Source organism: Pelodiscus sinensis, chromosome 16, assembly GCF_049634645.1.
Source record: "Pelodiscus sinensis isolate JC-2024 chromosome 16, ASM4963464v1, whole genome shotgun sequence".
Classification (NCBI taxonomy): Eukaryota; Metazoa; Chordata; order Testudines; family Trionychidae; genus Pelodiscus; species Pelodiscus sinensis.
The window spans coordinates 40,266,063-40,283,948 of NC_134726.1; the positions used below are offsets into that span (position 1 = coordinate 40,266,063).

General features: G+C 65.7%; 1 protein-coding gene across 1 annotated transcript; it reads right to left on the reverse strand.

The window, feature by feature from the left end:
• Window positions 1-2,724: 2,724 nt before the first annotated feature.
• Window positions 2,725-16,517, reverse strand: HS3ST2 (heparan sulfate-glucosamine 3-sulfotransferase 2). The gene is made up of 2 exons (XM_075899949.1): window positions 15,868-16,517; window positions 2,725-4,054 (listed from the first exon to the last, which is right to left on the reverse strand). The coding sequence occupies exons 1-2, from the start codon at window positions 16,320-16,322 to the stop codon at window positions 3,436-3,438; spliced, it is 1,074 nt and encodes a 357-aa protein (XP_075756064.1). The 5' UTR covers window positions 16,323-16,517; the 3' UTR covers window positions 2,725-3,435.
• Between the last annotated feature and the right edge of the window lie 1,369 nt (window positions 16,518-17,886).

Below are 17,886 nucleotides of genomic sequence, written 5' to 3' on the forward strand. Positions count from 1 at the left end.
AAGCTCACTGTCTGCTAATCCTATGTACGCTGGTCATGTGATTGTATAATGTCTGTGTGTGGAGTTAGGAATCTGTAATCTGTGTGGCTACTGACTATTTCTCTGAATGTGGCTGAGCATTGGGCAGAGCCCGGCCTATGGACATGCTAATTAGCAAGGCCCTGTGGGACAATGGCTCTCAATGGGCCAAGGACACACCTCGGGAACGGTGACCGACACCTAAGGGCTACCAGCAGGGAACAGGGATAGGCCGCTGGCCAGGTAACCTGCTGCAGCCAAGAAGAGACCAGGAAGGAGGGATAAAGAGGCCATGTGGCTGACTCCATCTTGGTACTCAGCTCAGCACTTCATCCCAGAGGCAGCACTGCAGGGATCGAAGAGCCTGGAAGACCTGTGGACCCATCCTGATCTAGGATGCGCAACAAGGACTTTTAAACCAGCAGCTGTAACATCTCTGCTAGAGCCTGCATCGAGGACTGGGAGATTCGATGCATGTAATGAATGATACTTTAGAAACCTCACTCTCATGCTTTTCTTTCTTGTAGCAATAAACCTTTAGATGTTAGATTCTAAAGGATTGGCCCAGCGTGATTTGTGGGTAAGGTCCAGAGGGTAAATTGACCAGGGATCTGTGGCTGGTTTCTTAGGACCGGACAGAACTTGTTTGGGGTAGGTGGGATTGGGTGCTAGGACCCCCCACCTGCGTATGAGGCCCGGGGCCATCTGGGGCACGGATATTGCTGGGATGTCGGAGGGGTTTTGCTCGGGAGGCTTCAGGCAGGCAGCTGAAGCACTCTGTGGGACTGGTTTGTGGCCTGTTTGGAGAGGTCACCAGTCTGGGGGCTGTAAGGAGCCCCGAAGTTGAGCAATTCGCCCTGAGCAGACGTCCTCAGCTGTGCCCAGACACGGCCCGGTCCGTCACACACCCCCAGGTGGAGCAGCTTCCTTTCCCCCCTGCTCTGTGGGGCTGGGAGGTGTCCTGTGTGGCACCCCGAGCCCAGGCAAGGGAGCGGCCATCGCAGGCCTGGCCCCTGTAAAAGGGGACGACCGGTCCTCATGCGGCGCCGGTCACTCACCATGTGGCCATGATCAGGAGCTGGTTGTGAGCAGACCCCACCAGTGCTCCCCTGCCGAGCAGGGCAGGGGCCGCGATCCCCTTGGCACACGCTGATGCTCTGGAGTCTGGTTCCATTCCATCTGGAGCAAGCCCCATGGAGCATGGCAAAGGGCCTGCAGCCCCCCTTCCAGGGCAGCCAGCTGCCGCGGACTCAGAGCCCCTGGAGCCTTGGGGGGCCTTGGGCCGCGGCAGGCCGGTTGGCGGGTGGCAGTGGAGCCAGGCGGGGAGCTGCCAGCCAGTCTGGGTGGGAACCCTGTGGAAATCGAACGGTCTCTGAACAAGATTTGGATGTGGACACATTGGCCAGTTCCCTGGGGGGCGGGGAGGGGCCTGCTGCCTGAAGTGGCGTCTCTCGGGATGACAGAGGGGGCGTCCGAATCAGCCTGACCTGTACAGACCCCAGGGCGTTCTCATTTGAATTCCTAAGCCCCTGAGAGAACAGCGGAGGTGCCAGGTGTAAATCCGTAGTAACTGGTAGAAATTGACCAGGAACAGCGGTGTCATTTCACGCTTCAGCACCGTCTAAACGAAGGGATGGGAGCACAAACCTGCGTTTCCATCCTGGGATTGGCGCTTTAGACCCGCCAGGGAGCCTTGTGGGACTGTTGAATGGTGGGGGTGAAAGTACAGCTGTCCACGTTGGAGCTGAACGGCTGGGAGCCAGCCTGCTGGCGCGTGGGCAGTTGCCTTCGAAGGCCCTTTGCCCGTGACACAAGGGTAAATTGACCAGGGACCGTGGCTGGTTTCTTGGAACCGGACAGAACTTGTTCGGGGTAGGTGGGATTGGGTGCTAGGACCCCCCACCTGTGTATAGGCCCGGGGCCATCTGGGGCACGGATATTGCTGGGGTGTCGGAGGGGTTTTGCTCGTGAGGCTTCAGGCAGGCAGCTGAAGCGCTCTGTGAGACTGGTTTGTGGCCTGTTTGGAGAGGTCACCAGTCTGGGGGCTGTAAGGAGCCCCGGATTTGAGCAATTCGCCCTGAGCAGACGCCCTCAGCTGTGCCCAGAGCGGCTTGGTCCGTCACAGTGGGCAAGCGAAACTGAGGTCTGGGCCAAGCCCCTGGGGCCTGGAGACATGGGCTGGGAGCCTGGAGTCACCTGCCAGCCCCTGGCCACTCAGCCGCTGCCTATTCCCCCTGCAAACGCCGGCCAACATGAAGGTGGTCACGGCTCCGCTCCGCTCCGGAAGCCCAGCGCTAGTCCCCAGGAGGGAGACAGGCGCCTCCCCCCAGCCTGTCTGCTGGTGGCAGCATTGACGGTACTGCCCCGCTTCAGTACGCTTTAAGGGCGCTGTGTGTCCGTCGGCAGGGGCTTGCGGGTGGGCCAGCCAGGGCGGGGAGCAGGCCTGCGCTAGCAGCCAGGGGGCTGGCTGGGGGCCCCTGCCCGGGACGAGTTCTACGTCAGCCAAGTCCCCACGACTCCCGCCGGAGGGGCCAGGCTCCCACGTGTGCTGGGGGCGCCTACGGATGAGCCCAGCCCTCCCACTCCGAGCAGGCCAGGCCCAGAGAGGCCCCCGCCTTACGCAAGTCAGCTTTGCAAAGACCACTCCTAGGAGAGGCGCCTTACTACGGACTGTTCCGTTCCCCGGAGTCACGGGCGGGGGCAGAATGACCCGTACCAGCAAATCTGTGCTTTATTCCCAGGACAAAGGACCATCACAATGTGGTTGGAACATTCTGTTTTTCAAGCATTCACCTCCCCAGCTTCCTGGCGACACGTCGCTCCGGGGACCCATGGTAAGACGGAGAGGCCACGCCAGCCTGGGATGTGTGGCTCCCCGTGGGGCGTAGAGCCCCGGGCGTCTCACCCCGCGGGCGTGGGGCCCCCGTCCTCGTCCCGCTAAGCTGCAGGAGGGGGCGAGAGACCGACCCTCCCCTCGCCCAGGGAATGCTCCAGCGGGTTCTGTTCGGAACATGCACAACGTACGTGCCAGGCAGAGGCGCGAGCAGTTTGCGCAGCAACAGATGTGAGCACCGACCACCTGTTATTACGAAGCAGATGGCCCCAGGCCTTCTCCCCCAGCCCCTGGGGCCCTCTCACAGCTGCCCAGCGGGTACCAATCACAGCGTCAAAACCAAGCGCCTGCTGGGACCGACTCTGCCGAGGGCCTGGCCGTGTCCGTGGGCTTGGAGGACATAACGCGGCCACTCTGTGGGCCTCGGCCTGCAAGAGCCGGACCTGCCGCAGGGGGCGCAAGCCACGCTCGCCAGCCCCGCGAGGAAGGGTACGACGGCCAGCAGAGGGGGCGGCTGTCACGGTGGCCTCCAGCTTGCCACCCTCACGGCAGGCTCCCCTCACCGCCGCACTGCGCCGGGACGTTCATTCCCACCTGAAGTCCTGCCCCACGGTTTCATAGAATTTAATATTATACGGTCTATAGAAGTCCCGGAGCTGCTCTATGACCTCAGGGTCTATCTGCACGTGAGTCCTCCCTTTGGATTTGCCCAGGCAGCGCGGGAAGGTGCTGCCCTCTGGCTTCTTCAGGCACGGGAAGCCTTTGGTCTTGTTGAAGTAGAAGTGCTTGTCCGTGAGGACACGCTTGATGCCCAGGAAGTCCTGCACCTTGCCCATCTCCCCCGCCGGGTCCGTGATCATCTTCTCGCCGCTGACAAAGAGGATCTGGGAGAGGGGGAAGTACTGGAGCCAGCTCTCCAGGTGCAGCACGTACATCCCGATGCGGATGGCGCTCCAGGAGGTGTCCACCAGCCCCAGGCTGCGGTTCTGGAAGGACAGCCCTTCGAAGGTGGGGATCTCGGGCTTCTTGGAGAGTGTCTGCGTGTAGTCCGAGATGGCCCGGGTGACGGGGTTCCGCACCACCACGATCAGCTTGGTGTCTCGGGACATGTTGAAGATCCGCCGGGGGGCCTCCTTGGTGACAAAGTAGCTGGGAGTCTTCTCCATTGTGATCTGGCTGCCCAGCGTCCGGGGCATGAGGCTTCTGCAAGCAAAGACACGCCCAGGTTAGGACAGGGGAGGCGCTTGCAAACACAGCCTGGGTCCCCCCTGCTCACAGCCCAGGCGGCTGGGGATGGCCAGGCAGGGCACCAGCAGGGTTTCAGCTCCCTGACAGCTGGACTAGCCTGCCCCAGGCAAGAGACTCGTTCCCATCCAGCCGGGACCCATCACGTACGGCTGGGAGACGCCAGGCGCCCCCGACAGTCAGAGGAAGCGTGCGACGCAGGCAGGGGAACGGGACGCCAGCCCTGCACCATCGCTACCAATGGGACAACGGGCACCGTGTGGCAGGTTCACACCCCCCTGACCTAGGGAAATCGCCATTGCTGGAGCCATCTCGCTGGCAGGGCAGCCCCAGCGGGCACACCACTGGGGTTGCTTTGCTCTGGCCCCAGGGAGATGGAGTGAGGGTCAGCCTCTTGGGCTCAATGGCATCCCACCCGGGGAGAACGCTCGCCCCACGTGCACCTCTGCGGGGCCGGGTTGGACTGTGCATGCTGGGAAAGGACGCTGCCCGACCGATGCTTCCAGAGGGCTGGAGAAGGCGCCGTGGGATTGGCCAGGACTCAGGTGATCAGCCCACTCCTGGGAAAATCCTGGGCGAGCAGGCCTTCCACCGCACAGTGCCCTGCTACCCACGGGGGGCGCCAGCACCCACAGGCACTCAGAGGAGAGCGCCCCCTACTGCCCTGCTGTGATGTAGTGTCCGTACGTTGCTGGTTGCTAGGCTTGGGCTGTGGGCGACTCCTACTGGCCTGTCTGTGAGCACGGCCCAGCGGGGGGCGCCTGGAGGGCCCCCGTGACAGTGACCGAACCGGTCCTACCGGCTAAGGGAAGGGAGGGTACAAAGGAAGTGAGTGTGGGGGGAGGGGCAGTCTTTGGCTGGAACCATGAAGGAGATGGACGCCGGAGGGAGGCTGGGGGTCTAGGGGCCCAGGGACCCATCTCAAGGGGGCTGAGGCATCCTGGCCCTGACTCCTGTAGCCACGTCACATCTGTGCTGGATCCCGGAGGAGCAATAACCCCCGTTCTACCGGCTGGCAGAGTCTGTTCTGGCTGCTTCGGGGCTGCAGGATCAGGGGACCCCGACGCGCCGTCACACCTGCCCACAGCATTTCCTGCTGCACCTGCCCTCAGGGCTCCCAGCCGTGCAGACGCAGCCCCCACTCCAGAACCCCCCAGCCCTTGTGTGCGCGAAGCCGTCCGAGCCCCAAGGCAGCCCAAGGGGCGTCCACCCCGGCAGGCAGGAGCCTTACGGGCAGCCCAGCTGAAGGCGCTGGGCTGCCCCGGGCTGCACTCGGCCCGGCCACTCGCCCAGGTGGGCAGGGCCATGTGGGCCCCTCCCGGGAGGTGGCCTGGCCCCGCGGGACACAGACCAGCACGCTTGCTCGGTAGCTGGATCCCGCGCCCTGCATGTAGCCCCAACAGCAGCACCCCCTGCAGGGCTGTCCGCCCTTCCCCAGCGGAGCGCCCCGAGCCCTGGGCCGGGCCGGCTCTGTGCGCGGATTGCACAGGCTGGACTCCTGGGGACTCAGGGCTTCACCCCTCTCTGCTCTCGCCCTTTACTAACGACATTGCACTGCCGGCGCCGGCAGAATTCCCACTAGCCCAAGCGTGGCCTCAGGGCTGCAAGCGGCCTGCCGGGGCGCAGGGTTTCTGGTGCTCTGTGCAGTCTCCAAAGGGAGTCACAAATTAATAGGCCTGTTCCCCCCAGGCCCAGAGCCTAGGTCTGGCTCACCCGGCCTATTCCCCCCGGAGCGTGGGCCTGGCTGACCCCGCCTTTCCCACTGCCCAGCTTTAGCCCCACACTTGCAGAATGGGAGCCCTGTCGCGGGATGCCGGTCAGGAAACGCTGCTTCAGTGCCAGCCCCACTGCTGCGCCGGCTGACCCCAGACGCGTGTTTGCCGTACACTGGAGCCGGGCAGCACTGACCCGGACTCGCTAGTACAACCCGCTGGCACAGACTCCGGAAACGGCTGTCGCATGAATGGCTCGGGGCGGCCAGCGCGTCATTCCGTGTGCTATTCGCGCCACGTGTTTAAGAATGAGATTACACGTGCAATCAATGATGCGAGATACAGGAGAACGGCGCCGCGCGTCCCCGAAAGGAGACACTTGGCGTCTCTAACGGCGGCCCAGCGCGGGCTGCACCCAGCACGGGGGATCGCTGAGCCCACAAAATGCAGCCGACTAGCGGCAAAGATCATCTCTGAGCCAGGCCGGGAGACCCGCGTCCCACTGTCAGCACGGCCCCTCGTTACCGGCCCCTGCAAAACCAGTGTGCCGGGGGCCTGCACTGGCCGTGAACAAAGACTTCGGCTGCTGTTACACTGGCCCGTGGGCTGCTCCTCGTGGCACACGCCGCGGGGCCTGGAGCAGAGACGGGCTGTCTTTGCTGTGCGGAGGCGGGTGCTCCGTGGGACAGGGCCTGGCCTCTGCAGCCCCACAGCTACTCCCCCCCCCCCGGGCAGGAAGAGACGAGGCGGTGCTGTGCTGTCCGAGCCAGCCCCAGGCCCCTCACTGCTCCGAGTTGGCTCAGAGGCCGGGGAGCTCGAGGGAGGGTCAGGCAGGGCGGGGCGGTGCCAAGAAGCCACGAGGCTGCCAGGTCCCTGCTGCCCAGCGCCGACGGAGCACAGCAGACTGCACACCAGAGGTGCAGGGAATAACGCTGCCCGAGCCGGCTGCAGCAGCGGCAGGCCTGGCCGTGCACAGGCCCTACGCCGGCACCCGCAGCTGCTCCCCAGGCCCCTTCGTGTTTAGTGCTCAGGAGTGAGAGACACCAGCATTAGCGACTGGAAGGCCGCGTCCCCCCCCCCCCCCCCGCCCATCTTCCAGCGCAGAGAGCCACCAGCCTCCGCCCCTGGCGTGTGCAGTGGGCACGGCTCTGCCCCCTTTCCCTCCGTCGATAGCACCTCCAGCGCGTCCCCTTTCTCCCCACAGGCGCCGACATGGCCCCTCGCCGGCTGGCCGAGCACCCCACCCCCTCCCACGGAGCCGGTCCTGCCTGGGAGCGGACACCGGCTGGAGAAGCCCGGCCAAACCCCCGCCTTCTTTCTCTCAGGTGGGAGCAGGGAGATTTTATTCCCCACGGTGCTTGGCCGAAAAGGCTGTAGCAGCCCCCCCCACCGTGCAGCTCACAAAGACGCTGCCGCCTTCACGTGGGTTCCTTCACTCGTCACCCAACACTCAGACCAACGTTCACAGACACTTCACCACCATCGGACGAGGTGGCTGAGTTGTGACGTAGTGGGGGGAACCTGCTGACTCTCTGGCTGCTGTCTGTAGCACCACCGAGCAGACAAGCGATGAGTCACTGTGCAAAGAGGGTATCCCAACTGGTTTGGCCAGCTGACCCCCATGGAGAGGAACAAAGGAAGGTGGATGCTGCCCTGGCTGGGGGCAGGGCTGGAGGAGAGGGAGTTAGTTCCTGGCTGGAAAGCAGGGGAGAAGGAACTGGGGAGGGGGGCTGGGACTCCCCCATCTCAAGGGGGCACTGAGGCCTCTTAGCCCCAGTTCCTGTAACCAGATTACATCTGTGCTGTATCCTGAAGGAGCAATAAACCACCCTCAATTCCACTGGCTGGTGGAGTCTGTTTGTGCCATTTTGGGCTGCAGGAGACGGGGGACCCCCAATGCGTAGTCACATGAGTGCCCAGCACAGACACCGGCAAACGCTCCCGGTTCCAGAACCCAGCCGCCGGGGCGCAGACCTGCCATCGGACGAGTCGGCCGAGTGCCCAGCGCAGACACCGGCAAACGCTCCCGGTTCCAGAACCCAGCCGCCGGGGCGCAGACCTGCCATCGGACAAGTCGGCCGAGTGCCCAGCGCAGACACCGGCAAACGCTCCCGGTTCCAGCACCCAGCTGCCGGGGCACAGACCTGCCATCGGACGAGGCGGCCAAGCGCCCGGCGCAGACACCGGCAAACACCAACAGCCCATTGGCTCACAGTGCTCCCGCACACTCGTTACGAAGGAGCAGACAAACGAGGGAGGCACACGACCTGCCCAGGCTTGTTTGGGGCCAGAAACCAGGGCGAACAGACCAGAGCAAACTTCACCACAGAGCATCTGACCTGCTGGTTCCCCCAGACACACCCCAGAGCCAGGGCAGGGCTGCTCTCCACAGCACACGCTCCCAGGCAGGAGAGCCCCAGGGCGTGATGGGAACCTCAGCCCTTCGTTCCGGGTGGAGAAAGGCCCACGGGAGCTCTGTCCTGCCAGCACCCCTGGGTGCAGCTCGTGGGATGCAGACACGGCCCCAGCACAGGGGTCCAGTCCCCGGGGTGGGGGGGAGGGAGAGCAGCAGCTGTTGGCTCGGCGACAGGGAGGAGAGCACCAGAGATTCCCTTTGTCCTCAGACCCACCCGGAGCCCTCAGATCTGGCACCAGCCCCGCGTTGCCTGCTCAGCCACCGGAAAGGAGGGGTTACGAGGCAGATTGTTGGGGCTCCCACTCCCCCGCCTGTCCCCACCCCGCCTCCGAGAACCCAGCCCCCCCATTTCTGAGCCATTTTTTGTAGGTGAAACAAACCAGGAAAATAATAGTAATTAAAAACCACCTAACAAGCCCCAGCTGCTGTAATTATTCCCTCATTAGCAGCTCGTTTGAGAGAGTCGTTATCCACTCAGTGTCAGGTGCAGCAGATACCAATGCACATGGGGTGGGGGCGGCGCATGTGCCCATCTGTGCCTGACAGGAGAACAGGCGGCCTTGGGACTCCACACGCAGGAGGAGGGCCCCGGCCTGGCCCACACAGCAACGGGCAGCTGCAGCCCCTCTCTTCCTGCCCCCCCTCGCTAAGGATAGAAGCCCCAGGCCCCAGGTGTGGGAGCAGCCTGCCCTTTGCCAAGGTCTGTCCGTGCGGGCAGCAGCCCAGGGTGCGTCTTAGCACAGACCTGGGTTACAGGTCGAATGCGCCATGTAACAGCGGCCCCGTCCGACTCGACAGCCCGGCTCCCTGGCTGGCTGGAGAGCCGGATCCGCTGGCACCAGCGGGAAACGCAGGCGCCTCGCCCGACGGTGCCACCGCAGTCACCCGGACTCCGCTCCGACTCCCTCGCCGCCCGCAGAACAGCGGCAGAGCCCGATTGTGCAGCCAGCACCGGCACGGCAGAGTGGGCCTTCCCCAAGCAGGCTGAGCGCGCGGCCCTGCCTGCCAGGAAAGCCAGCTCTGAACACGCAGCGGCCGGAGCCTTGGCCATGTGGCGCGGCCAAGCGCAGACTGAACCCCTCGTGCTGCAATCGGAGCCCCGGCTCCAGGAAGAACGGCAAATTCCAGGGCCTGTGTTCCAGGAAGGCCGGCAGGTTAGCGCCACGGCAGGGAAGCAAATCCTGCGAACGCTCACCGGGATTGGTAACGAATCGATAGCCCCCCGTCACCGACTATTTGGTTTCTGCTGCCTCAACACAGCCCTGTCTGACACCACCTGCCTGTATTGGATTTCCAGCTAATGAGGTGGCTTAAGGAGGCTGAGGGGAATTGGGAAGGCCAGGGGGCACTGGCTATGAAGTCGTTAAATAGACAGCAGTCAGCGTGCGTGTGAGCGCAGCCTGGAGATCTGGGGCTACGGGAAGGGCGGGGGCCGTTCCCCCGACACCCCCTCATTGCCAGAGCCCGAGAAAGCTGCTATGGGGGAACGGGCTGGTGGGGGAGGCACGCTTTCTGGTGCCATCTGGGGGGAAATGCCTTGAGTCTAACCCAGCCCTTGAGTCTCTCTTAGGCTGACCTGGGCAGGGGGCCGACGGCGGATGGAAGGAAAAACAACGGCCCCAGCCCCGTTATGGATCTCAAGGAAGAGTTGGTTTGTGTCTGGTTCTCGTTTCCATTCATCCAGCTGCTCCTCCTAAGAACATGAGAACGGCCAGACTGGGTCAGACCAACGGTCCATCTAGCCCAGTAGCCTGTCTGCCCACAGTGGCCAGCACCAGGTGCCCCAGAGAGAGTGGACCGAAGACAATGATCAAGCGATTTTTCTCCTTCTACTCTTCTCCAGCCTCTGACAAACAGAGGCCAGGGACACCATTTCTATCCCCTGGCTAAAAGCCTTTTATGGACCTAACCTCCCCCCCAAAACCTGACTGCTCATTCTCTTCCAGCTGGGCAATCAGCTGGGCCTTGGTTGCTTTCCGCACAGGCAAGCCCCTCTCTCTGCACAGCCCCACCAGCTCTGCCTTCAAAAGTCGGGCGTAGGCCATCTGCCCACTGGGCCCCTCGGTGCAGACTCACCAGTCTAGTGCTGCAGCGCCCCACGATTCCCAGGAACCGCTTCGCTCTGTCTCCAGCACGCCTGGCTCCAGGGCTCTTGCTTCTACTGCGCCTTGTCGCTCACCGCTGGAAGCTCCATCCACGGGGTGCAGTGCATCCCACCCCTGACACCAGTGTGATGGCACGTTGGGGGTCCCCCGTCTCCTGCACCCCGAAATGGCACAAACAGACTGCACCAGCCGGTGGAATAAAGGAAGTTTATTGCCTCTCCAGGATACAGCACAGCACAGATGTAATCTGGTCACAGAGCTGGGCTAGGATGCCTCAGGCCCCCTTGAGATGGGGGAGACTGGGCCCCTAAACTCCAGCCCCTTTCCCTAGGCTGTCTCTTCCATGCTCCTAGCCAGCAACTAACTAACCCTCTTCCAGCCCTGCCCCCCAGCCAGGGCAGCCTCCACCTTCCTTTGTTCCTCTCCATGGGGGGTGTCTGGCCATACTGGTTTGCATAGTGACTCATCCTGTTTTGCTGGGTCGTGGTACCCACGGCAGCCAGTGGGGGTTACCCCAGAGCCAGCAGCATAGAAACCAGCCAGGTACCCCCACTACGTCACCCCCCCCCAGCCCCACCTCACGCAGGGGAGAGGTTAGAACCCACCACCACCTCCCAACAGGTTCCCCCAGTCCCTAAGAACCAGCTGCACTTCCAGGGCAATTTACACCTTGGATCTCACCCTAAGGAGCTAGCTGGGCCCATCCTTTGGCATCTGATAAGGCCAGGCGGGGAGTAGGCGGGTTACAGAGAGCCCATCACACCTGTCCAAGGGCCCTGAGCAGAGCTGGAACACGTCTCTGGGGCACGTCCTGCATCAGGCTGGGCCGGCAAATCCTTCCCGGCCCCCGGCGTGGAGACAGGATGGAGGCACCCAGACTCACTGATTGCCGGCCCACAGGGAGGGGAATCCAGCGTTCTCCTGGGGCCGGGGCCGACACGAGCTGGTCACACGATGCACTGACCTGGCCAGGTCCCCTTCGGCAAGTAGCCCTGGCCGGCCCCCGGCCGCATCCCCCAGCTGTGTGCTGGCCCCCTCGCGAGCCAGGGTCCATAGCGCAGCCCAGTCGCCACCCCCCCGTGGGCGTCCCAGTCAGAGCCCAGGGCCGGTCTCCAGAGCTTCACACGCCGCTCAGCCCAGTGCACGCGGCACATGCTGCCCGCGCACCCCCCGCCGGCGCCCCGCTCCCACCCGTGGGCGCAGCACTGAGCCGCCGGCTCCACAACACCCCAGTAAGTGGCAGCTGACAGGAGGTGGAAGATTCAGCATGAGAAGGGGAATCCTGCAGAGCTGCCAGGAACAGCATTGGGGATTCCCCCCCCTTCCAGCAGCCTGGGGATCCCCCCAGCAGCCTGGGGACCCCCTGCACCTCCCCAGCAGCTTGGGGATCCCCTGCCCCCCCAGCAGCCTGGGGATCCGCCCAGCAGCCTGGGGACCCCCTGCCCCCCCCAGCAGCTTGGGGATCCCCTGCACCCCCCCAGCAGCCTGGGGACCCCCCCCAGCAGCCTGGGGATCCCCTGCCCCCCCAGCAGCACTCCTCGCCCCTACCCAGGAGGAGGGCACATGGACTCATGGAGATCGCTAGCTGCTCCTGGCAAAGCTGTCCCAGGCAGGCCAGAGCTCCGCCACAGGGCAAGGATCCAGCCCCGGCCCAGCACTGATTGCAACCCGGCTGCCGGCCTCTCCCCTCGCCCCCCCCCCCCCGCACTCCGAAAGGGTTCTCCCGCCGCTCGGACTGCGCGAGGGGGGCCCGGCCTCCTGGGGCGCCCAGGGCAGGGTGTGAATTTCCCAGGGCTCCAGTTCTGTGTTGGCTGGCGGGAGAGGGACCCCTACACGGCGAACCCGGCCCTGGCCCCGCTGGCAGAAGGGTCCGTTTCGGCCACCACGGATGGGGCGGGGAACCTGTATCGGGTCAGGGCCGCGGACCCACAGAAAAACCAGTCGGGGCCACACAAAGTGAGACGCTGACCCAAAGGAAAAGGGTTGTCGCCTCGCTGACGGCCCCCGCCTGGGAAGGAGAAAGACCCTGGGGGCCCGGCTAGAAGATTTTGGGCGCGCCAGCCGTGCAATAGGCATGGGCTCCCCAGTACTTGGGGGGAGGGAGCCCTGAGGCTTGGGGGCTGGATCCAGGCCAGCTGGGGGCTGCATCCGGCCCCCAGCCCTGCTCTAGGTGAGACCCAGAGAGCGGGAGCACACGGCCTGGGGGGGGGGGGGGGATGCCAGGAGCTAGGGAAGGGAGCTGGACACACTAGCAAGCACAAGCGATCCCCAGGGGGCAGAGCTCCGGCCTTGCGGCTGCCCCGTTCCCCGGCCAGGCCAGCAGCAGGGCAGGAGCGACGCGAGGAGGCGCCTGGCGGGGCGGGGGCTGGCGGCCCTGTGGGAAGCGGCAGGAGACTGCTCCTGCTCTATTTATAGCGCCGGGCGGATGCTCTACTTTCCCAGCCTCGCGCAGGCTCAGCAGGTGCAGCGGGGCCCTGGCAGCTCGGGCAGGTGCTGCTCGGGGAGCCTGCTGCTTCCCCCGGCCGTGCTCACGCTGGAGCCGCAGCGTCCGACACGCTGGCCACACGTGGCCACTGGGCCGGCTCGTTCGCGGCCGTGGCGACTGCGTCAGAACGGGCTGGACCCCGCGGCTCTAACGCTGCCAGCCAGGAAGGGAGCCCTGGTCCCTCGGCCCGCGGGGACACAGCCCTCCCCCAGGGCCATCGCCGGGGACTGGAGTCGCAGACACAGGCCAAGCCGGGCTCCCAGCCGGCCAGGAACACGGGCTGCGGGGGCCTCAGGCCCATGGAGCGCAGGCCCGGGAGGGACCTGCTGGGCCCGGTTCTGGCTGCTCCACAGCACCGAGCCCTTCGGCAGCGTCCAGATACGGCAGGCAGCTGCTCCCCTCCCCCTCCCCGCCGAGCCTCCCTCCTCCCAGCAGTGTCCCTGTCCAGTTCCCATCCATGTGTCCTTGTGCCCCCACTGTCCTCGAGCACCAGCAGCTCTTCTCCCTCCCGGCGGTGTCTCAGGGGCCAGCGCCCCCCCCAAAGCCTTTTGGTGACCAAGCCCCCCCCAAAGCCTTCTGGTGACCAAGCTTGCCCCTAAGACCGGCTCTTCCTTCCTCTGGTCTTAGCAACACCCCCGCACCGGCCCTCTCGCAGCTCCAGAGCCCCGTGCGGGGCAGCAGCACGCGCCTGTCACGCCCGGAGACACCTCGCCCGGGACACCCGGGGATCCCACACGTCTGACTTGGAACAGGCCTGTCTTCTTACCAGCCGACCCCTTCGCAGCCGGGCGGCTCCCCTTTCCGGCACGCGAGCGCTGGGCAGGAAACAGGCTTTCGCACTTTGTGAAAACGGTTCTTTTAAAACGGGCCCGTTCTGCACCAGGACACCAAGAGATCACAATCCCAGACTAGCCAATAGCCACGGGGTGTGTGTGTGTGTGTGTGTGTGTGTGTGTGTGTGTGTGTGTGTGACCAGAAATGCCAGTATGTCTGTGCCCCACAAAGGGTGTCGCTTTCAACACATCCGCAGTTTCTGATGAAAGTCGTGTTCCCAGACGTCTCCTGCCCAGCCCCGCGCAGCACGACCTGGAGCCGACCTTCCAGCCTCCAAGGGGCAGCCGTGGCAGCGCCCGTCCTGCGCGCCAGACCCTCCCCTTTCCTCCTGAAAGCGCCAGCGCTGCTGCAGCCCCGAGGGCCACGGAGAAACCCTCAAGCATGGCCCACGTATGACGGCTGCAGCAGCACGGCCTGAGTGCAGAGCCTGGGTCACCAGCGCTGGGGCCCGCCCAGTCTCAGGGGCCGCATCACTGCGCCCCTGCCCAGCACCTGGACGGAAGGAAGGAGCCTCCCAGAAAGTTCTAGCTCCAGAGGATGGGGGTGATGCTCGGTTTGCCCCATACGCAACCAGGGACATAGCACCGCTTGGCCTCCCCCCACCCCCACCCCGACCCCACAGAGCCCTGGTGATCCTACCGGTCCAGCACAGCCTCCCGAGGGCACCTCACATGGTGGGACGGGAAGGGTACCAATACCGCCCTGCCCCCACTCACACCGGAGTGCCCGACAGCCCTGGGCAGGGCAGGTCTGTGGTGGGGGGGGCTGCCACTCACAGGGCCGTTCCAAAGGCTGCTCCGGCAGGCACCCGCTAGTGCAGGAAGCGCTTCCCTGCGGCGTGGCTCCTTTGCAGCTGCCAAGGCCACAGTCGCCCTCCTACACAGTCCCGCGGAGCCCCTGGCTCACAGGCACCCCACTGGCAGGAGAGCAGAGCCCTGAGCAGGGCTCATGTAACAGCCCCACCCCAGCGACCCTGCAGCACCCGCCAGCCTGCAACTGGCAGAGAGCGTCCGGGTAGCAAGTAACGGCTCAGCAGCAGCCCCCAAGCTGGGAGCACAGAACGTAGCCCTGCGTGCCACCGCGGTTCCCAGACAGCCCGGGGCTTAGTCTGCCCCGTCGTCCCGGAGCTGCCCTCACTGGCTCAGCGCGGCCCGTCCACACGCGGCCGAGGTCGGGAAGCCGACGAGCGGCAGGGCACAGGAGAATCGGCACCAGCAGCAGCTGGGCCTGCAGGCCGGGGGAGCAGGAGGTGGGCAGCCGAGGGGGCCCCGCCCAGCTGGCAAATAGGGTCGCGCCACCAGCAATGCACACCCCAGCGGCCAAGGCCAAGGGTGAGCTGGGCCAGCCTTTAGCTGCCAGGCGTGGGGGGTCCCAGGCACTGGAGCAGGGGCAGTTGGGTGTTGCTGGTGTGGGGCACCGCTGGGAAGAGGCACAAGCACAGAGGGGTGTTGTGACCCTCTCACAGGCCGCAGGCCTCACACAACAGCCCAGGGAAGTCAAGCAACAGGCTGATGAATGATTGGCACAAAACCCAAGGGGTGCTGGCCCCAGGTCCTGAGATTCTGCCATCCCACCCATGGGCTAGTCTTACAACCCCCACCCCGCTGGGCAAAGTGCCCCTCTCCGGGGTAAACCAGCCCCCTGGACAGGCCCCCTCCCAGGAAGGGGGGGAGGATGCAGACTGGAGAGGGAGCAGGGCTGGGGGGAGCTGCCAGGACCAGGCAGGGGCGGGCAGATGGCCCAGGAGGAACCCAGGGTCCCAGCCCCCCTCCCCTCTGGCTCACTCGGGCCAGTCCCCTGAGCACTCAGCCCCCCGGAGAGCCCTGCCCGGCACTAGCAGCTGTTGCCCGGGACAAGTGAGCCGGGACTGGGCTCTCCGCGCTCCCTAGCCGGGTCACCCTGGGCGGTAAGGGGGCGCCCCGGGGAAGGGACTGGACCGGACGGAGCAGGGCGCTGAGGGATCCCAGCTCCGGGGGCTGCCCAGACTCCGCTTCCCACGATCGCTGCTGACGGGCCCGAGCTCGCCCCTCCATCCCGAGCCGGGGGGGGCGGGAGGCTCCCCTAAGTGCCGCGGGTCCGGGGAGCGGCAGGACCCCCGAGCCGGGGAGCGCGGACCCGGGACCGGGCTCACAGCTCCGCCCGCGGCTCCGGCTCCAGCAGCCCGAATTGGCGAGGAGAGGAGCCCACGCGCCCCCGGGCCCCCCCGCGGCCGCGCTCACCGGTACCACTCCAGCCCCTTGTCGTAGTGCCGGTCGAAGAAGTGCGGCTCGCTGCCCACGGCGCGCACGTCGGGGTGCACGCGGATGAACTCCAGCACGGCGCGGGTGCCCCCCTTCTTCACGCCCACGATCAGGGCCTGCGGGAGCCGCTTGCTGCCCAGCCGGGCGGGCGCGGAGCTGTTGGCGCCCGGCCGCGCCTCGGGGCGGCTCCAAGCCGGCTCGGCCCGCGGCTCGCCCGGCTCCCGGGCGCAGGAGCGCGGCGCCTGCAGGAGTTTCTTGGCGGCGGCGCTGCGGGCGGGCGGGCAGCGCGGGGGGCCGGGCAGGGGCGCGCCGCAGCGGAGCAGGCTGTAGCACAGGTAGGTGCCGGACAGGGACAGCGTGAGCAGGAAGAGGAGGCGGCGCGGGAGCCGCGGGCAGGGGGGCCCGGCCCGGCCGCTCAGCGCCCCGCACGCCATGGCTCCATGGGGCCGGGGGGCGCGGCGCGGCGCTGCCCGCGGCGCATGGGGCCGGGGCCGGGCTGCGCGGGGCGCTGCGGGGCGGAGGCGGGCTCCGTGCCCGGTTGCCCCGGCATGGCCCGCTCCTAGGCGGAGGGGTGGCCCCGCACGCTGCCCCCGCCTGCCCCTAGCGCCGGCTCCGGCAGCCCGCGGCGGGCGCGACTCCGGCTCGCTCGGTCCCCGGGAAATGCCGGGGCAGCGCCAGTGCTGCTGCTATTTAAGGGGCCGCCTGACGTCAGCGCCTCCCGGAGCCCCCACGAGCCGCCCGGAGCCCGCGCCCTGAACTCGCTCCCGCGGCCTCCCTGAGACCCGGGCCTCGGCCCAGCGCCCCGTCCCGACCCCGTCCTCCACCCCAGCGCCTCACCCCAGCCTCTCTGCCAGCCCCGCTCTAGAGCCCGCGCCTCCCCACACCCCAAATCTTCTCCCTCCTCCCTCAGCCCCCCCTTTTCCCCTGCTCCCCACAGCCCCCCCCCCCAGGTTGCCCCTGCTCCCCACAGCCTCCAGCCCCCCCCAGGTTGCCCCTGCTCCCCACAGCCTCCAGCCCCCCCCCCAGGTTGCCCCTGCTCCCCACAGCCTCCAGCCCCCCCCAGGTTGCCCCTGCTCCCCACAGCCCCCCCCCCAGGTTGCCCCTGCAAGCTGGCCCTGTTCCCCACAAGCTGCCCAAACAGCCCAGGTGGGGACAGGCGCAGCCGGGGGTTGGTTGCTGTGCAGACACCCCCCCTCCACCCCAGGCAAGTGGGACGCAGCAGCTGCTTTGTGCAGGCCAGGCCCTGGGCACCAGGTGGGTGTGAGCGTGTCTCTGCCAGGGGTGGGGCGTGGGGGTGCCATGGCCTGGCCAGCTGAGACCCCGAGCCTCAGGGTCTGGCCACACTGGCGCAAGGCCAGGGTCAGGGAAACTCCAGAGATCGGGCCTGGCTTGAGGCTTCGGCATCTCCCAGCACAGAGCAGCCACCCCCAGGCCAGGCCCCCCTCCCCAGACCCGGCCCTTTCAGCCTTTGTGCTGTGCGGCCTGGGGCTCTAGACCAGTGTTTTCAGCCTTTGTTTTTATGAAGTCCCCCTTTAAAAACATTGCAAGTTCCCCCAGTGCCTACAGTTTTCAGACACGACATTTTTCCTACCATTGCAACACATTTGTGTAAACAAGTGACTCGGAGCCGGCCAGTGGTGACATTTTTGGGTGTAAAAAGTACAAAGATAATAAAGTGCTGTAACACTTAACACAAATCCCATGTTCTCCAGACGTCAGGTGTGTTGATGTATCCCCCCCGACTGCTCTCGTACCCCCAAGGGCCTCGTACCGCTGGGTGAGGAACGCTGCTCTCTGTCCCTGGGCCAAAGCCGGCTGGCCCAGGCTGGGGGACCTCTTGGCAGAGCACCCGGGGGGCTGCATTGACACTGCAGAGCAGCAGGGTGTGACTCGGAGCCCAGCTTGACAGAGGCTGGGGCTTGACACCCCTCTGGGGTCCTGGGACCACGGGGCTGAGCCGCCATTTGAATGTAGACAGAACCGGAGTGGAACCCCTGG